At 40.1% G+C, this 19,704-nt stretch overlaps 2 protein-coding genes across 5 annotated transcripts in view; one reads left to right on the top strand and one right to left on the bottom strand.

Moving 5' to 3' along the window:
- LOC123982933 overlaps positions 1-1,823 on the top strand; it is a 30,157-nt gene extending 28,334 nt beyond the window's left edge. For all 4 annotated transcript variants that reach the window (XM_046068906.1, XM_046068904.1, XM_046068905.1 and 1 more), the window contains one exon: positions 42-1,823. In XM_046068906.1, coding sequence (XP_045924862.1) covers positions 42-807 — 766 coding nt within the window. In that variant the 3' untranslated portion in view covers positions 808-1,823. The remainder of the gene's footprint in view (positions 1-41) is intronic.
- Positions 1,824-5,575: 3,752 nt separating this feature from the next.
- LOC123983069 (vesicular glutamate transporter 1-like) lies at positions 5,576-18,087 on the bottom strand. Its single transcript, XM_046069195.1, has 13 exons — positions 18,026-18,087; positions 12,344-12,596; positions 11,513-11,631; positions 11,301-11,415; positions 11,095-11,182; positions 10,625-10,711; positions 9,999-10,135; positions 9,328-9,477; positions 9,036-9,168; positions 6,893-7,003; positions 6,549-6,676; positions 6,027-6,096; positions 5,576-5,875 (listed from the first exon to the last, which is right to left on the bottom strand). The coding sequence occupies exons 1-13, from the start codon at positions 18,085-18,087 to the stop codon at positions 5,586-5,588; spliced, it is 1,743 nt and encodes a 580-aa protein (XP_045925151.1). The 3' UTR covers positions 5,576-5,585.
- Positions 18,088-19,704: the final 1,617 nt, after the last annotated feature.

Below are 19,704 nucleotides of genomic sequence, written 5' to 3'. Positions count from 1 at the left end.
CAGAGTCTGGGGGTAGAAGGGGCAGTTGGAGGAGACGGAGGGTATGAAGCACTGAAGAAAGAGGGAATGAAAGAGGGGCTATACCAGAGTCTGGGGGTAGAAGGGGCAGTTGGAGGAGACGGAGGGTATGAAGCACTGAAGAAAGAGGGAATGAAAGAGGGGCTATACCAGAGTCTGGGGGTAGAAGGGGCAGTTGGAGGAGACGGAGGGTATGAAGCACTGAAGAAAGAGGGAATGAAAGAGGGGCTATACCAGAGTCTGGGGGTAGAAGGGGCAGTTGGAGGAGACGGAGGGTATGAAGCACTGAAGAAAGAGGGAATGAAAGAGGGGCTATACCAGAGTCTGGGGGTAGAAGGGGCAGTTGGAGGAGACGGAGGGTATGAAGCACTGAAGAAAGAGGGAATGAAAGAGGGGCTATACCAGAGTCTGGGGGTAGAAGGGGCAGTTGGAGGAGACGGAGGGTATGAAGCACTGAAGAAAGAGGGAATGAAAGAGGGGCTATACCAGAGTCTGGGGGTAGAAGGGGCAGTTGGAGGAGACGGAGGGTATGAAGCACTGAAGAAAGAGGGAATGAAAGAGGGGCTATACCAGAGTCTGGGGGTAGAAGGGGCAGTTGGAGGAGACGGAGGGTATGAAGCACTGAAGAAAGAGGGAATGAAAGAGGGGCTATACCAGAGCCTGGGGGTGGAGGGGGCAGTTGGAGGAGATGGAGGGTATGAGGCCTTAGGGAAGGCAAAAGACAAAGATTATGAGATAGTGGATGAAAAGAAGCAGGAAAAGGCAGATGAGCAAAAGACTAAGCCATGAAATGAAAGATGGGTCTCAGTATCTAATTAAGAAAAATTACATTTCCCACAAACCAGCAATATCGGGTGATATTTAAATTCAATGATTAGCCAAAAGTTGTTAGTGCTGTATGGGAAATGTAAGTAACAAAACAAAAGTCTAGAGAAGTTTAGAGAAGTGCAAGACTACCAAATAACACAATAAAGAAGATCACAATAGTTTCCATCCATCCATCCATCGTCAACCGCTTATCCCCTTATTAATTATATTAATCATGTTAATGATATGGAATATTCTGCAAAATGTAAACTGTCATCACATCAGGTTACCACAACAGAAAAGTGTTCATTTTGTGACACCAACAGTAAAAAACAACAACACAACAAATCTATCCGATGTGCAAGGTTAACAAAGCCTTACTTTCATTGAAGCGATAAGTGGAACAAGTGGTATTAGTTGATCTTTAGTCATTTGACCAATTGTTCAGCTCTGAAGCTTAAATTTTCTAACCCTCATACTCATTATATATATATACCCCCACTAACAGATTTACAGATTTATTCTTCAACTCACTCAAACTAAAAAGTGAGCTTTTTCATAACAATGTCTTAACAGTTCTGGGCTTTTTATAAAGGCAGATTGATCAAACTTATCAAAACCAGCTTTCAGTGATGGGGCAAGGGTGAGCGTATTCATATCTTCTATATACATATTTTCAAGCAAAAAACTAATTTGCTTATGTTCACTTGCTTATGTTTAGTCATATTGTCACTTGTACAGACATGGAGAAGAGTCTATATATTTTTGTTTTGCTGTTTGCAATATACTATTATTTGTGCACAAAATAAATGGCGTAATATTACACATTTCACATTTACTATCACAACAGATTTTGCTTTTGCTTTCCAATGTAAAAGCACCATAATCCAATTATAATCCAGTGTGTAGGATGATCAGATAGCAGCTTAATTTGCAGTGTAAATGCAGTATCGTTAGAGATTTCATTTCATGTACTGAAATAAATCTTTTTTGATTAATTGTGGTTGTCTTTCTTTTTTCATTAGTACCATCATTCACTCACAAAATGTAAGTGAGAACATGATGGACCTCTGTATGCCTTTCTATCTTCAACCACTTATGGCCAACAAAGGTTTTAGTATCCAAATTCATTACACAGGATAAGAGGAGAAAATAAATGTCAAACAAACAACAAAACTGGTCTTTGGTAGGTAAGGTACCTCAGCTTAGGTCAAGGTCACCTTCCCATCACTTTCTTTTCATACAATAAATAGGACCGGTCCCTCTTTTGAACATTATACTGTTAGTTACAAGAGATACTTCCTCTCTTCTGAAACTCTGAAATGAGACATAAAGCAACATTTTCAAAATGTACAGCAATTCTAGCTGCTGTAAAACAAGTGTTGTTGAGGGCTACTTACCTTTGAATAGAGCAAGATAGTGTCTCTTTCAGAGTGAGCAGGTTGTTACTTGAAGAGTGTGGTATTACTATGGGTTGTTTGTAGCTTTGGTTGCTAGCGGACCTTTAGCCTTTATCATCTCACTGTCAGTCAGCCTCTAGAGCGTCCATATTTTAAGCACATGGGTTTATCTGATGGCTCAAGGTGTTTTACACACAGAGAGAAGCAATTCTTAAGATGTATGGACTTATTTACGGCAGAAATGTAACACGGGACAGTGACTCATTTTCAAACAGTCAAGAACCTTTCTTTTTTACAAAATATTATATAAGAAGATGGCTACTCCAAAATAACCTGATGCTAACAGTCCAACGGCTAACATTAGAGAGTTTATAAGCAAGATAAGCTTTGAAAGCTTTGACCAAACAGCTAAATCCAGTGGGTAAGTTAATGTATTATAAAGTATAACTAAAAAATCGATATGCTATAGTAAGGTATATTGGTTGGTGATTGTTTCAAAATATTAGACAATTAAGGTATTCTAACCAATTTCATATTATCTGTGTTGGTCTGAAATCTTAAGCTTGCTAGCCAGCTTAACTGACAGTCCTGTTCACTGTACCGACGTAACATCATTGTCATTGTCTTCGCTCTGTCTTTTATGTTAAACAAGAGCTCATTCCAGCAGTGGTTGATACTGACTACCAGATATTAAATTCATTATACAAAGCTAATGTTGGCCCATTAAACTGGCAGTTTGTTCCAACCACTATTCCCCCATTCATTCTTCTTTCCTCCTTAGCTTCTGCACATCTAGCAACATGAGAGAGTAGAGTAGAGCCTCTCTCCTGACATAAACACATTGATCTGGCAGTTCTATAACTTGTGTGCAATCAGGGACAACACTCAGTATACTCTGTGGTTCTCACTGTAAGAGACCCCCCTCAATCTGCACTTGTGCCCGCCTGTTTGACAGCGGTCACATCGCATCCACCTTTGACAGTTGGACGTGTCATAACTGCTTCACAACCAGGAGCTATCCACTTGTGAAATGCAGACTAAGACCCACATAAGATATTATATTTCCACATGCAGGTGCAGTCATATCTCAGGGATGTGACATCATGGCCTTAGCCTCGAGTAGTTACCATTAGCGAAGCCCATTACAGGGCATAGAGGGTACAAAATAGAAATAGTAGTTGCCTGGATGTAACTGTAGTTCTATGAGTACATGTGTAGCTCCGAGTTACATCCAGGTAACCACTATTTCTCTTGCTGGCAGATGGATGCAGGATAATCCCTTTGTTTTTAGATACCAGAGCAGGACAGTGAGGGTGACTCCCTCAGTGTTTATTACAGGCTGAGGAACACTGGCAAGTGCTGTGGTTGTCTCAAAATCTATTTTTCTTCTTCATTTCCATGCCCTTATACTCAGTGATCAATACGCTGTGTACAGAGGAGTACAGCGTTATTGCAAGATTTTAAGTCGTATATTATTAGTGACTGAATATGGCATGGAGCAGAGAAGAGTTGGTTCAAATAAGACAAAACAGATACCATTTTCAAAAAAACTGATTAAATGTAAAAGTCAGCTGAATTTTTTTTTAGCAAGATAGTTTATGCACCACCTAATAAACACGATAACATTAAAACATAGAAATGGAAGTAATGCATGAGCATAAACTACCAAGAATATCTGTAATTATTGTACAGGAACTATCACCTCTATGTTTTATTATACAATTATTCCCACATGTACATGATTTTTACATATACAGTTTCAGTTTACAATCCAGAACAAAAAATTAACAATAAATTAATGAAAAATGACAAAAACAGTAAAAACCCTAACATTTAATATTTAATCACCACCATCAGTGAACTCAGTGAAACAGTATTAGCCAAAGTGATACCATTCCATAATCTAGCACAGGGATATTTTCTTTTATCTTAAACCTTCATTTTGGGGCTAGCTAGATACATTACAACATCTACTAACTAAAATCAAACATGTACAGTGAAACAACATTGTTTTCTTGTCCATTATCAGCCTTTTATTTTGAATTGCCCTTTGGTCATTTACTGATCATTTAACATCAGCCCGCTGCACTATAAAATAAAAGAATGAGAGTTGAGATCTATGTGAGGCTTAATTTTAGTTGCACAGCCTTTAATTTTGACATATGCTGACACCACTTAAAAACTTTGACTCAGTGTATTGTGTGGTGTTGGGGTTCTTAGGTTATATGGTGACACAATTTTTCTTGATGCATAGGCTGCACTTAGGCCTAGAGCATGAATTAACTGAACTCAACAGTAACATAAAGAGGTATATTATGACATGTAAAGCAAACTGAACAAAATTCAAATGCTGAATGAAGAAAACGTTCTCAAAGAGAGCTCATAGAAATAAAAATGGCTCTAATTTGATGAGGAATTCTTATTATCCTGGATTATGACATTCCTTCTAGTCCTGTACGAGGCTTTTTTATTCCCGAGTTTGTAAGCAGGCAGACAGGTTAGAGGCCTAGTACATAAAACATTTTTGCTTGAAGAAATCAAAATGCTACATTTAAAAATGTTTGTATGACTTAGGCTTCATAGAAAGCTGTGTAGAGTAAAATTTGCAGGTGATCAATTACTTTGTCAGTGGATAAGTAAACCAATACTACAGTGCAATATATTTTGTTGTATTGGCACAAGTAACATAATTTTTCTTAAAAGTGTGCACATTAAGGACACAACTTAACATTGTTCTTAGGGGGAAATAGCCTTTATAACATTGTGTGAAACCTTGTAGCTGGTGATTTCCTATTTTAACTTCAATGGAGGTGAATACTCTTCTGTGGGTTGAAAAAAAACAGTTAATCAAACCCAATAGGTTTTCACCCAACAACAGAAATGCGCTTGTGACCAATGTGCGTCTAAAGATTTGTAATCTTGAATGATTCAAATATATATATATAAAGTGAGAGGCATACAAATGAAATCCAAAACAGATAATATAGAATTTTCTACAATTATTACAATGAATAAACATCAGAGAAAGCCACATCAGGCCGCTCTCCTCCAAGAGAGATTGCGGGGAGGCTGATGAGTCCTAAAACACTCTTACTTAGATTGTCTGTCACACAAGGTACACAATTGCAATCACACACAAACACACATTTTACATTTGCTAATGTCTTCACCTTCACTGTGGAGTCTCTTAGAATTCAGTTCAGTTATAATAATACAGTCAGGCTGCCTGAAAATTGTCCCCTCCCACATTCCATTTTAAATCCGCACTTTCAAAGTTCTTCATGCATTTAGGTGAAACTCCACACTGTTGATGGACTGTTTCTGCCTCACTAAAGGCTATGTGAAGAGGATCTGCTGGTTTTATGTTAACTTTCGCTCTCTCTCTCCTTCATAAAGGTAATTATTGGTTCCATCTGGTTGGACATACTCCTCAGTTTTGTCCCAGTCTGAGACCCAGCCTCCTCCTCCTCCTCCCATGCCTCCGTTGGGATCTGCTCCCTGGTTCATGGCACCGTAGCCTCCTCCGCCACTTGTGCGATACAGCTCCTCTGTCTCATTTGCAAGCTCATCCTCATCCAGGATGCCGCATTTCTCATCGCTTGTCTGCTCTGGCTCTGCCCAAGCTTGCTTCTCTCCAGATGCAAAGAGGCCTGCAGCACAGAGACAGATGATCAGTCCTTAAGAAAAGTTTTTGCATATGACTGCATGAAGAACAAAGCGTGGATTTTTGCATACTTAAACATCCTAATGCTCTTATGAAGGAATGAGTAGAAAGAGAAATTAAGAGGGGAATATACACACCATAGAATATAACACCTCCATAATGAACAATCGAGGCAATAAGAAACACACCCTGCCACTCCTCGCGCGTCTATCAAAGGAGAGTGAGAGGAAAAAAAGAGAAAGAGTGGTTATAAGCATTAAAAAGGTTTTATTTACCATTATCACTTTGAAATCAATATATTCTAAAGTTATAACAATACTCACACATCAAATCAGACATATTACTATAAAGCCCATGAAAGGCACGTATTGTGCTCTATTTATGCTTACACTCTGGATACCTTTATGCAGGTCAATTAAAACTTGAGGCTTAAAAACCTTATTTAAGATTCAACACGTCTTGTGGCTGGATGGGCTGACTTCTTGTCTCTTGAGCTATCTGTAAAAGTGGTTTATTTCTGCCTGCATGACTATTGTTTGTGGATAATGGTAAAACCTAAAAGTCTTTCTGAGGAAGCGACACCTCTGCTGAAAATATTTGATGACCAAACTAGGAACACAAGTGTGTTTTAGAATTAATTTTACAACACAAGTTCTTACCTTATGCTTCGTCATGGTACCAACTATAAGTGGGCAAACCATACCAGACAAAGTGCCCACACCATTGGAGATACCCATAAGTATACTAGCATAGCGCGGTGCAATGTCCAGGTGGTTGACATTGAAACCTTATGAGGAAGGATAAATACAACATTAGCACATAAATAATAGGAAATAGTAATTCACAATGCCTTTAAATTCTGCGTTATATATAAATGTTTAAAAGAACAAGTTTATGTCCTCCATACAGGGCATAAGGATATTGATGAGGGCAATGTTGATGCATGAAACAAAATGTGTTTTCTTTTAAAAAAAAAAGTTATAAAAAAAAAAAAAAGTTTCACCTGAAATGGCAAACCCAGAGAAACCCACAGCCAGGACCAGGAATGAAATGGCAACTCCTTTTGTATGAGAAAAGCCCACGACTAGGAGCAGGGTTGCCTCCATCCCAAACCCTAATTCAGACAAGTGAAATAGAACAGACTCAAGCAAAGAATGATTTCTATATGTATAAGGTGCTTATTGATTGAATTCAGGCCATTTTTCGTTGTGCTGTTCTCTTCTCCCTTTTCGTAAAATGCTGTTGACTGAGCTGTAACCTACAGTTTCCCCAGTACTGACAGCTTTCTGCAAAATGATACGTACACTGTACGCTTCTTCATTTCACTTTGCTATTGATTTCTCTCATTAGTTCAAAAATAGCCGACAGAGGCAGGGCTTTTGCTTTACAGTGAGTCATCATTTCCCTTATGCAGCTAGTGTTTTCTCACCACAACTGACTAAATACTGTAGTTAACCCCATAAATAACCAATGAGTTTCTTCTGACTGCCTTACGACTAAAATGGGGTCCTTAGAAAAACTTGTATTTGTATTTAAAATAATCTCCAGAAAATGCCCTTTTTTATCAGAGTTTATGCAAATTTGACGGCAAGCTAGGTGCATTTCTTACTACATACAGTATCTCACAAAAGTGAGTACACTCGTCACATTTTTGTAAATATTTGAATATAACTTTTCATGTGACAACACTGAAGAAATGACACTACGCTACAATGTAAAGTAGTGAGTGTACAGCTTGTATAACTTGTGTAAATTTGCTGTCCCCTCAAAATAACACATCACACAGCCATTAATGTCTAAAGCACTGGCAACAAATGTGAGTACACCCCTAAGTGAAAATGTCAAAATTGGCCCAATTAGCCATTTTCCCTCCCTGGTGTCATGTGACTCGTTAGTGTTACAAGGTCTCAGGAATGAATGGGGAGCAGGTGTGTTAAATTTGGTGTTATTGCTCTCACACTCCCTCATACTGGTCACTGGAAGTTTAACATGGCACCTCATGCCAAAGAATAGGCTAGGCTATAAGAAGATTGCCAAGACCCTGAAACTATCAGTAGGACAGGTTCCAATCAGAACAGGCTTTGCTGTGGTCGACCAAAGAAGTTGAGTGCACATGCTCAGCGTCATATCCAGAGGTTGTCTTTGGGAAATAGACATATGAGTGCCGCCAGCATCGCTGCAGAGGTTGAAGGTGTGGGGGGTCAGCCTGCAGTGCTCAGACCATACGCCGCTCGCTGCTTCAAATTGGTCTGCATGGTGGTCGTCCCAGAAGAAAGCGTCTTCTACAGATGATGCCCGCAAACAGTTTGCTCAAGACAAGCAGACTAAGGACGTGGATTACTGGAACCTTGTCCTGTGGTCTGATGAGACTAAGATAAACTTATTTGGTTCAGATGGTTTCAAGCGTGTGTGGCGGCAACCAGGTGAGGAATACAAAGACAAGTGTCTTGGTCTGGGGCTGCATAAGTGCTGCCTGCACAGGAGAGCTATAGTTCATTGAGGGAACCATGAATGCCAACATGTACTGACGCAGAGCATGATCCCCTCCTTTCAGACACTGGGCCACAGAGCAGTATTCCAACATGATAACAAACCCAAACACACCTCCAAGACAACCACTGCCTTGCTAAAGAAGCTTAGTGTAAAGGCGATGGACTGGCCAAGCATGTCTCCAGACCTAAACCCTATTGAGCATCTGTGGGGCATCCTCAAATGGAAGGTGGAGGAGCGCAAGGTCTCTAACATCCACCAGCTCCGTGACGTCGTCATGGAGGAGTGGAAGAGGACTCCAGTGGCAACCTGTGAATCTCTGGTGAACTCCATACCCAAGAGGGTTAAGGCACACAAAATATTGACACTTTGGGCCAAATTTGGACATTATCACTTAGGGGTGTATTCACTTTTGTTGCCAGCGCTTTAGACATTAATGGCTGTGTGATGTGTTATTTTGAGGGGACAGCAAATTTACAAAGTTACAAGCTGTTCACTCACTACTTAACATTGTAGAAAAGTGTCACTTCTTCAGGGTTGTCACATGAAAAGATATAATCAAATATTTACAAATATGTGAGGGGTGTACTCACTTTTGCGAGATACTGTATACTACATCTACATGTTCCCCTTTCTGCAATTCTAATTTTGCTTACCTCCACAGTTCATAAGTTTCCTGACGTTAGTTGTAGACATGATTTGGTTGGTGCGCAGATAGTCTGCAATCTGGCCACCAATAGGCACAACAATGGTCATGACCAGGTGGGGAAGAGCTGAAACTATGCCCACCTAAATAAGAAAGAAAGAAAAAAACATGTTTGTAACAGAAGTGAGACCTCTATGAGTATACTATGTTCACATGCATAAAATTCATGTTATTGTACATTTGGAAACTTTTGTTCCTGGTGCACTGCTCATAACCTGCTGTCCACATCTGGTTTCTGTTACCTTGCTAATCTCAAACCCAAACACCTCCTCAAAGTATGCAGGCTGGCTGATGAGAAGCAAATAGAATGTCCAGCTTCTGCAGAAATTAGCCACGATGATGGCGTACACTGGCATGGATGTAAAGAAGGACCTCCACGGGGTGTTGAATTTCTGTAACACAGAAAAATGCATTACTTATTTCGCTGATTTTGTAAGTAAATTCAAAGGCCTCTTGTTTCACAAACATAAATGTACAGTTGTTTCCCTGAATTACTGACCAATTTTACCTAGAACTAGCATCAGATACCAAGACAGTGTGATCAATAGGAGGATGGGTGGAGTAAATTGATAGTTTTGCTTGAATGCATGAACGCAGACACAAATGAGCAGAGGTTACCACTGATATGGAGTTTCTAAATCTATTTGTGTTGCTCTCATTTTGATAAACTATTTGAGACACCCTCTCCATGCAGGCTAACTTTCTTCTTAGTCTTACTTTGCTTTGGTTGTTTACTATCTCTACACTTTTCTTTCAAATCTACTTGCTGTCTTGTCTACAATGTAGTGATATTGCAAATTCTTCCAATTCACTTGAAGGAAATGTAAATAACAGGGTCCACATCAGTACTGTTAATGTCAACCAATGTGATGTGATACAGTGGATCACATGAATTTACTGTATATGTACTGACCGTTACAGCGTGTTGGGCTGTCACGCCAATGCTTTCCTCAATATATTTTCTCTCCTCCTCAGTGATGGTGGGATGGGCTGCTGGACTTTCATAAGACACCAGGAACCAGAAGCAATACCACATGATACCAAAACTTCCTGGGTAGGGGGAGGAAGGATAACAGGCAGGGAAGGAAGGAGTTATGTAAGTGTCAAAACAGGAATGAAAGGTCAAAAAGAACAAGCTGCAAAGGAGACATTTTGACTGCCTCACTACAAACTGGCATTAGATGTTGAATTCATGCATAACAGGAGATGGTTTTTTTTCCTCATATTTAGGGTGCTGGTTTTGTGGTTTTCTTGTCCTTTCAGTTTCAGTATGTGTCAGCATCTACTGTGTTGTGCATAGTGACGGGTGTGCCTACACAACTATTGAAATCACCATTGTGACTGTGTTTAGTGTTGTCACCAGCCAACTGATCACTGTAGGACTCTGTTTTCCAGTTTATTACTGCAACACACTGTATTGTATTTCTACATGTGTATGTGTAGTTTCTCAAGTTACAGGTTTCAGTCTGAAAAAAGTAGCCCCATTGTAAAGTCTCTACATTTTGTTTACCTCCAACCTAAAGGTCAAGGGTCTCTTACCGTAGACATAGAAGACTGATGACCATCCTGAATACTGGACCAGGATTCCAGCTAATGGCATGGCAATCACAGCACCAGCATAAGAACCTAGAAAAAAAACATTGTGTTTAGGGTTGCAGCAAACAATTACTTTTATTACCTATTAATCTACCCACTTACATGGTCACTTGGATCTTCAGAAAGCTTGTGTTGTTGAAACAGCAGTCAAATATATTTTGTTTGCTGTCATGTATAAACAAAGATAAGCAGCAACTCCTAACATTTGAAGAGCTAGAACAAACAGATGTGTGGCATCTTTGTTTGAAAAATAACTATCAGAATAGTTTCAGATTAGTTTTCTTAAAATCAAGTAATTGATTAATAGATTAAACATTTCAGCTCTAATTGTGGCTATATTAAACTTACAATAAATGTCTCTTAAAGTGACAACAAACATCTGAGAGAAACAGGTACAGTGATAATGGACTCACCACAAAAGGCTGTCGTGGCCAGGCGACTTCTTTCAAGAGGTGGTGCCCATTTTGCCCAAATTCCGTGACAGGCCGGATATGAAACCCCCTGTGGGACAGATAAGAAAGTACACTCTGATAAATGTTCTAAATAAAATGTTAATAGAAATCGTTGTCATTGCCCATTTCTTATGTTTAAGAGAAATCTATAGACAAGAGTCAAGCACCTCCACAAGTCCTTGACACACCCTGACAATGATAACACAGCCAAAATGCATCCGTGCTGCTGCAGGGATGAGCATGTTCAAGCAAGACGTGGCCACTATAGCAAAGCCAAATACTCTGGAAGAAAAAAGAACGTAGAAAGAAGGAGACATTCAGTATGTGTAAAATAATGTTTGATTATCCCTTGCATACCATAAATAGTGGATCAACAGACCTGTTTGCTGCAAACTTTTGACAGATGAACCCTCCTGGGATTTGAGTCACTATGTACCCCCAAAAAAAGGACCCGTGGATCATTCCCACTGTTTCCGGATCCCAATCAAACTGAGCTTTCTGTTGGGACACACGGAGAGACAAGTACAAGATAAAAAATATCAATCTGCACATATACATGAATGAGATAAATGAAATGCATTGAGGTGATATTGTATCTTCCAGAACAGAAAGTCTAGTCAAGTCACTAAACTGAAGGAACAATTAAAACAAGAGAACTGATGTGACTAATTACTGGTCCCAATAGGGCATATGCTCGATATGAACTTATCACTTTCCTTCACAACACTTAGCTGTGTCAAATATTTAACTCGGATGATTGTGCCTGCTGACTGTAACATTGACTGACTGGACATCATGATGACCCAATACTTTGTTCGACCGGCCCATTTCCATTTCCACCATCAACAAAGATCTGTGAACAGTGTAAACTTGGAAAAATATTTCTTCATGGATCTTGCTTTGAAACAAGAAAGGGCCTTTCCCAACCTCATGCAAAGTTGGAAGTGCCCTGTTGTCCAAAATGTTATGGTATACTGGACTACTCATAAAACCAGCCCCAGTCAGACAAAACGTGCACAAAGGTGTTTGGTCAGGGGAGTCAGCATACTTTTGGCCATATAGTAGGTGTGTGTATCACTTATTTTATACATAAGTAATCACTGGACACAATAATATGTATTTTGCCTTGCAGTTGCTGACCTTTTGAATGAAGAAAAGGTCTAAAGGTACCACTTTGACCACTGTTCCCACCTCTTCCGCCGCCACTCACCACTTCGACCATCTTGTTGTCTCTGAAGATGGTGTGGCTGTTGACCATGCTGACAATGGCCACTCCCAAGTTACATCGGATACCAAAGGAGATGCAGAAGCCAATGCCAGAGAGGATGGCGATGATGTAGCGCCTGGGCAGGCCGAAGCATGTGCAGTCCACCACGGGCACCTCCTTCTCCTCCAACAGCTCCGGCCGGCCCTCCGCCGACAGCTCAATGGTCTCGCCATTTTCCTGCTTCTTCTCAAGAGCTCTGTGAAGAAGGGATTGGAAAAGGGGAGTAAATGGAAAATGTAATAAGTAAACTATTAACTGGTTAACTGGTATAGACTCAAGCTAGTCACTTAGTTGGTCCTGTACCAGAAATTTACATCCACTAAACTGTCTTTAAAAGAAGTGCTGGTGAGTCTTTGGATTTTAATAGTTAAACTTGAATGTAGCCACAGTCTTTGTATTTCTCTTCTGTCAGCTTGTGATGGTTTGACGTGGGTGTCCATGCTACTTATCAGCTGAAACATCTCTTTGTAAGATTGTCTAGCAACCCTTGCTATATTAGGATGGTTTACCACAGACAGCTTTGACAATACACACAAAAACCTTTGAAGACAATTTGAGAAAACCCCCAAATAGCCAGAGCAGTTTTTGCTGATTAATTTCAACTAAACAGCTATTGGAAAAAATGGATCATCAACTGTGACAGTTAATGAATACTCAAAAAGAAAAGGCTTTATGTTCAGTTTACTCTTACGTTTCTGTATTGTGGTTTCTCTTTGAGAGCAATCAGTTAGATAGATTACTACAGATCCTGTTCTGAAGGGCAAGTAGAACGACAACTTGGCATGATAAAAGTGCATGGATCTAGATGTGATTTTTTGTATTGCAGACATTTATCTCCCGACTGAACTGTCCAAGAGTAAGAATACAGTGTGAATAAAAGACAACAGTATTTACAGAAGCCTGTCTCGTCCTGGTGCTCCCATGCGCCTCTTTTCTGTCCATGCAAGGTTAACTGCTCTTTTTCTGCTCCTGCCTATGTTCATGTGGCTTGCTGAGAAACCCTGAGAAACCATGACCTCTGCCAGCCTCCAGTCTAGCAGGCATCAAATATGTATCTAAACACAGCAGATCATCTATTAAACATAACATGTGCAATGCTGAGTTTTCAGATCAGATTCAAGAACTGCAGGTCCAGAACCCAGAGTCCCTTTTATATTACAGCCTTATTTATTATACATACTTGGATTTTCATACTTATATAAAAGTTATAAGCAATATATCCCTATGGCCTTCACTGGTGAATATAACGTACAACCACCATTGAGAGATACATACAGTACATGAAGGATGGTTATGTAGCAAAACATATCAGTGGACTTTTCAGCCAAAATACAACACCCAACAGTGCACCCAATTTATGACAGCTGCTTGTACAAGTCTGAAGGAGATAAAATGACGGAATCCTGGGCTAGAAATAAACCACATTTAACTGTGTTATGATTCTTAGCTGACTGAGACAATACGCTGCCCCATTAAAAAGACGTACTTCCACAGTGGCTGTTGTGAACATTCATTATTTTTGGGATGAAAAGCTCTTGCTGGAAAAGAAAGTACAGAATGGATATTGTACATCGCACAGCTGTGTGCTAAGACACATGCGATCTGACAAATATTTATCAGTTTGGCTATTTTGACATGATAGCCAAAGCCAAAACTGTAGGTCACCTGACACCACAGAAAGACTCCATTAGAACAACAAAATGACGATGACAAAGTTGATCTAAAACTATGAATAATAATTGCACAAAAGTGACTAATCACAGTTTAAACCAAAGCCAATGCATTTAAAAGCCAACAAGAGCCATTTCTAGATATTGTTTTCATGTCATCAATGTGTGTCATAGCCAGCAATAAGTTATAAGGCCAAAGGCATAGAAGCAGAAAGCGATATGCGCAGCTTCTGTTGGATTGAACAGGCCCCCATGTTGAATACATCATGCATTATTGCATCCGTGTGGTAAAAGTGGTTGCTGTGATCTCAGCGTATTTCCTGTGCATCATGGCACTGTTCCTTATGACAACCAAACCAACACTGTTAGCGTTGTTAGATGGTTTGGTAGAGAATTTATTAAGTCCTCACCGCAAGAGCTACTGGACCGTGTTATGTAAATACAATATTTTTCTCAGCATGGATTGAGCATTGTTTAAATGCGACAATGTATCTGGTTGGAAATGCAGAGAGAAGTGCAGAGATTAAATCTAACACACACCAAAATCCTGTGTTTGATGTCTACCTTAGATGGTGTACAGTGTCAAGACCAAGGACAAAGGACAACATTAGCCTGGCTCATTTTGTGCATCCTTGTTCTTCTGTGTGCTCTAATGAACCCTGTCCTAAAATGTTACTGCAAAATGTTAATGCTCTATCAAGTCACAAGGGACAATCACAACTCTGAAATACCTTGGAAAGAAAATCAGCAGCTGGTCACTAAAGACCTACTAAAGATGTACTCCTGGTGAAGACTACAAAACGGCATGGATAGTAACGTATGAACTGACAAAAAAAAATTGGGACTTGTCTTCCTGTTCCTGCCAACAAACCTTTTCAAATCATTCAGCTTAAAACCCCAACAATAAGCAGATTGGGAAATAACAGCCACACAATTATGAAACATATAAGCTCTATTAGTTATTGTAAGCAGTGGTTCTAACAGTCTCTGACACTGATCAAGTATTAATGATTCTCACTCTTGAATTATTAATATCTCTGGCTCTCTTGGACTATTTTTGTCTGTGCAGGCCTCTCTCGTCATTCTTCCTGTCTCTTCTTCATCTTTTACACTGCCTTTTACTGTCAACTCCCCTGGCTCACAAACAGCCTTGCACACAATTCACAACATTTCCTTTTTCTTCAACACCAATTTATTTCCCAGTATCCAGTGGATGTCCGCATGGAGTTTTCTTTCTCTGCAGGTTAAAATGTACATGCCTGTTTTCATATTTTTTTTCTATCATAAAGGCCTATACTGTATCTGCTGCGGTGACTTCTCATGGCTGATCCCGAGTAAAAGAAAATCCGCTGTAATCCTCACAAGCTACCTGACCTTTGCTTTGTCACATCCTCACACCTTGAGGAAAGGTCTGGGTACATCTGTGGACCTATATAACTCTATACAAAATGCACTCAGTTTTGAATATTGATGACATGTAACAAAGGTGAATTCACGTGACCATTTCTGCTCAGTGAGTATTCCTGGTTCTTTCTCCAAGTTAATCTCTTAATTCATACATCAAGGACAAATGTCAGGGCAGTTCAGCAGCTTGGTTGAGAGTTAACAGCTTGGCATCATTGATTGGATAAGTGTCAAATAACTGGTGCTGATTGTTTGAAAGGTTGAAAAGACACAATTACGAAGGGCCTACAGAAATCTAGTCCAGTGTAGTAACACAAATGTTAGAATTTCAGCTGTGGACTGTTAGATGCACTGTAGTCACACAGGATAACTACATTTTGAAAATCATCGCATTCCAATCAAAATGAAAAAATATGGTTGTGTAGAACGCTTTTTTTGTTGAATGCTTTGCTCACATGTCAGTTACATTTGTTCTCTCCTCTGATGTTGTGGATCAAAAGTATTTTATTTCAGTTTCAAACAAACAACAAACTTTATACTGGGAATTCAGGAATGAGATAACTGAAGCACAGAGAGGAATTGTGCACAATTTATTTATGAGTATCTATATACAGATTAGAACTGCAATTTATTTATTTATTTTATTTTGATAATAGAATAAACATCTAAGTAATTTATTTAAGTAAAAAATCAGAACATGCTGTTGTTCAAGGTTCTCAAATGCAGTGTTTCTTTGGCTTGATACTAAAAGTAAAATTTAACATTCTTAGATTTTGGACAAATTGTCGGACAAGAAAAGACATTTAGGACGTGTGTAGGCTAAAACGATTAGTCATATGATCGTCATATTAATCGAATATGAAAATAATTGTTAGATGCTGTTCTAATATAGGAAGCCGAATGACAGGATACTGTGAGTGCATTCTTCTTCAGTGAAATCACGCTTTTGTCACACTTATCTTAACACATGCTTTCAGGTGTTTTAAATAAATAGATAGTATCTGGCTCAGAGTTAGACAGAGCAAAGTTTAGGACACAAAAAGAAATGAACAGAACTAGCAGAACAGAGCTGATTAGAGTGGCACTCATAGCATCACAAACGAAAGAAAACAATAGAGCTTTTTCTGGGCTGTTGGATACAGCTCCATACCTAAAATGAAAACTAAAGCGGTGCGTCAACACAGCTACGTTAAGCATGTTGCGTGCAGAGAACAGGGCCTGGGGAACGGGCCGGTGCGCGTAACGCACGGCAGCAAGGTTCCGAGGGAGCACCTGAGAGCACGTGCGCTCCACGGAAATGAAAGCTTATAGGCCGCTGTGGTCGAGTGGCCTAATCCTGGCTGTGAGATCCCCTGAGGGGGAGGGACAGGATGACTAGCTATCTGGCTACTTAGGGGCAGAGAGGTGGCCAAGGTGTACGGCCTGCAGGGATTTACGTGGGCCGACAGCTTGGACGAGGAGAGGCTATTTCTGGAGAGGATTTAAGTGTTTAGACGCTACATCAAATCCCGAGAGAAAGAAAGAGGACTCCATGAACACCTTTTAGCGTTCAGATATCCATCACTGGCCAGACTCCGGACTCTCCCACACACTTTTTCTCAGTGGGGAAGGTGTGTCGCGCATTTATTTCCCAGCTTATTGCCAATAGAGCTGGTTGTAGAGCTGCGGGAGTTCTCTAAAAAGTCACACTCAAATTAGGTGCCTTTAGTGGGTCTAAAATGTCACATGATGTGAAAAACAAACAAACAAACAAACAACAACAACAACAAAACAAAACAAACAAATGTCCTGCAGATGTCCACGTCCCCAGTCCATTATTACATGCTTTGCTGCTCTGCTAATATCTAACCCACACCCCAAAAGTTGTAGCCATTAGTCAGGGTTAATGGAAGGCCACAATAAACAGGCCGCAGAGAGCGACCTCAGAGGCCTGTTTTGCACCAAACACATAGATACTCTCAATGAGTAAATAGACAACCTTATCAAACACAATTTCTGTGCTAGAAAATGAAATACATCATTTGATTGCTCAGTCATAAATCTCCACAAGGCTTCTGTGATGTGATAGCACCACAGAAAAGCCTGGATGAAATGAATCCAGCTATGGATCCAATGTTTCATCTTACACTGATAGAACCGTTTTCAGCCTGTTACTAATCACTGCATATAAAGATACTTTGGTTGACACTTTGTGTGCTCAGCAAAAAAAAACCTTTTGTAAAAAAAATCTGATATTGCATGACTGCAGTTGCTATGAAGTGATAAATTATTTATGCTTATGTGATTCAGCAGTATATAGAGGGGCAGATGTTGTGCCAGGTCATCCAAATCACACTAATCCAGGCCTCTGGATGGCCTGATCTGCAAATAAGCAGTTTGCTTCTCTTTTAAAACAAATACTCATTAGAATCACTTTTCAGCATCTATATGCTCTCCAGTAGCCCAATTTAACAGCAAAAGATCAACTTTCCCGAGCGAACTATGTCTGCAGCCCCATTCTGCGTTTACACATTTTCTGGTTGTAATTTGTCCCAGAGAGATTTTTACATACCCGTATATTTTCCCGAGAGTCTTGGCTGCCACAATCTTAAACCTGTCCGGCCGGATCTCCATCCTCACGAATCCGGGATCCGACCAATGTGCAGTCTTTGCGCGCTCCCGATTGAGCGCACAACCTTCTCCTCTACTCCTTCCGCCCCGTGTGTCTCACTCACACATAAAAAAAACAAAAACAAAAAAAACACCTTGATTTTTTTTGTTCACCAGACTCCTCAACCCGCAGTTTCCTGTGCGGAGGTATTTGTTGTCAGCGACACTGATTGTCCAGAGATTTAACTTGCTTCAGCTGCCTTTATAGAAAACCAACCGAACAAACATTGTGAGTCCCACTTTGCCCTTGATGTCCAAATGGCCTTCTTTACACTCTTGGTTCCTGTGAAGGTTCACAGCGCGCTGGAGGCAACTTTCGACAGGATTCGTGGCCAAGCGGCGTCTCTGGCCGTGGTCCTGAAACCAGATTACTGCTGCCTGCGCGCTAATCTCCCCAATTGTGTGTAGTGAGTGGAAGGTGGCATGTCACTTCCCTCCCCGCAGCCCGGCGTTTTAAGCGCTGACTATTCAAGCAGCAGCTATTCTTGGACCGCACAAGCCTTGAATGGAGAGAGTTGGGGTATACACCGTCCGATCGCATATTGACAGAGTTCCCAGATGTTTGTAACACTGGAGGGGTGAAGGCTGCTCCCAGGACGCGGTAATAAGGACTGCAGATCCACAGTAAAATGCTATGTGTCTAGAGTAAAATTAAAACAGAGCAATCTGATTTATGAAACGATTATCCAGGTTCTACTTTGCTGTGCGCGTCTCTCAGCTATGCGCCCTGTGCGTCATACTAACATACCAACATAACGCATCAATACTGCAACCCAGCAGTGATTGAGGACACGTGATTTATGCCCAAATACCTAAATTTAAAAAATGTGGCAAATGGCAAGCTGATTTCTCTGGTTAGCTTTGCAGAATCTGGAGTGAAGCAAATTATGGATAACTGATATTTACTGCAAAAGCCTATATTAGAGATGGGCCATCTACTAGAGTTTAAAATATTGCATTGGGGTCATAAGTGTGTACATTCAATGTGTGAGTGTGTGCAGACTGACTCTATGGTTTGGAGTACTTTATTTTACTTTGTTTTTAATCGTTTCATGGAAAGTGGTGCACATGTAACAGTAGTGTAAATAACAGGTGTAAATAATAAAATGAACAATGGCTGAATTCTGTTTAGCAGCTGACTGGATCACTGAATGGCTGATGGAATAGTGTCATTGACCTGTGCTTTTCCTATTATAACAAGTCAAAATGGCTGCTGTGAGGAAGGGCCTGTAGCTACATTCACATTATTACATTATTAATAAACCTTCACATTAGCTGGATATTTCCTCAACGTGTAACCTCACAGTCACAAGTTTTCACATCCACACCAGTGAGAGGGACGGGGAAGGCCTGAGTAATGAAGCAATGTTTTGGACATATATTGGAATAAATCAGTATATGAACTCTGTCAGAAACTGGGTGAATAAAAAACACTTCAACATTATTTTTGACAACATGGGCATCTGTCTCAAGAGGCACTGACACAGACTGTTTTTGGTCTGTGTCAGTGCAGTTTGATACTTTTTTTTTTTTTATAATACCTGAGTGTGTGACAAGCAAATGAGCATGACAACATTTCTT

This window comes from Micropterus dolomieu, linkage group LG14 (assembly GCF_021292245.1).
Source record: "Micropterus dolomieu isolate WLL.071019.BEF.003 ecotype Adirondacks linkage group LG14, ASM2129224v1, whole genome shotgun sequence".
Lineage (NCBI taxonomy): Eukaryota > Metazoa > Chordata > Actinopteri > Centrarchiformes > Centrarchidae > Micropterus > Micropterus dolomieu.
This window is presented reverse-complemented; position numbering and strand designations above follow the sequence as displayed.

What these genes read in the sequence shown, in the direction of transcription:
- LOC123983069 (XM_046069195.1), bottom strand. Translation starts at nt 18,087, where the DNA reads ATGGAGATCCGGCCGGACAGGTTTAAGATTGTGGCAGCCAAGACTCTC. An exon ending in TGTGTCAAGGACTTGTGGAG is followed by an intron (nt 11,183 to 11,300) that starts GTGCTTGACTCT and finishes TCTGTCCCACAG; the next exon opens with GGGGTTTCATATCCGGCCTG. An exon ending in TGGAGGTGTTATATTCTATG is followed by an intron (nt 5,876 to 6,026) that starts GTGTGTATATTC and finishes TCTGTGCTGCAG; the next exon opens with GCCTCTTTGCATCTGGAGAG.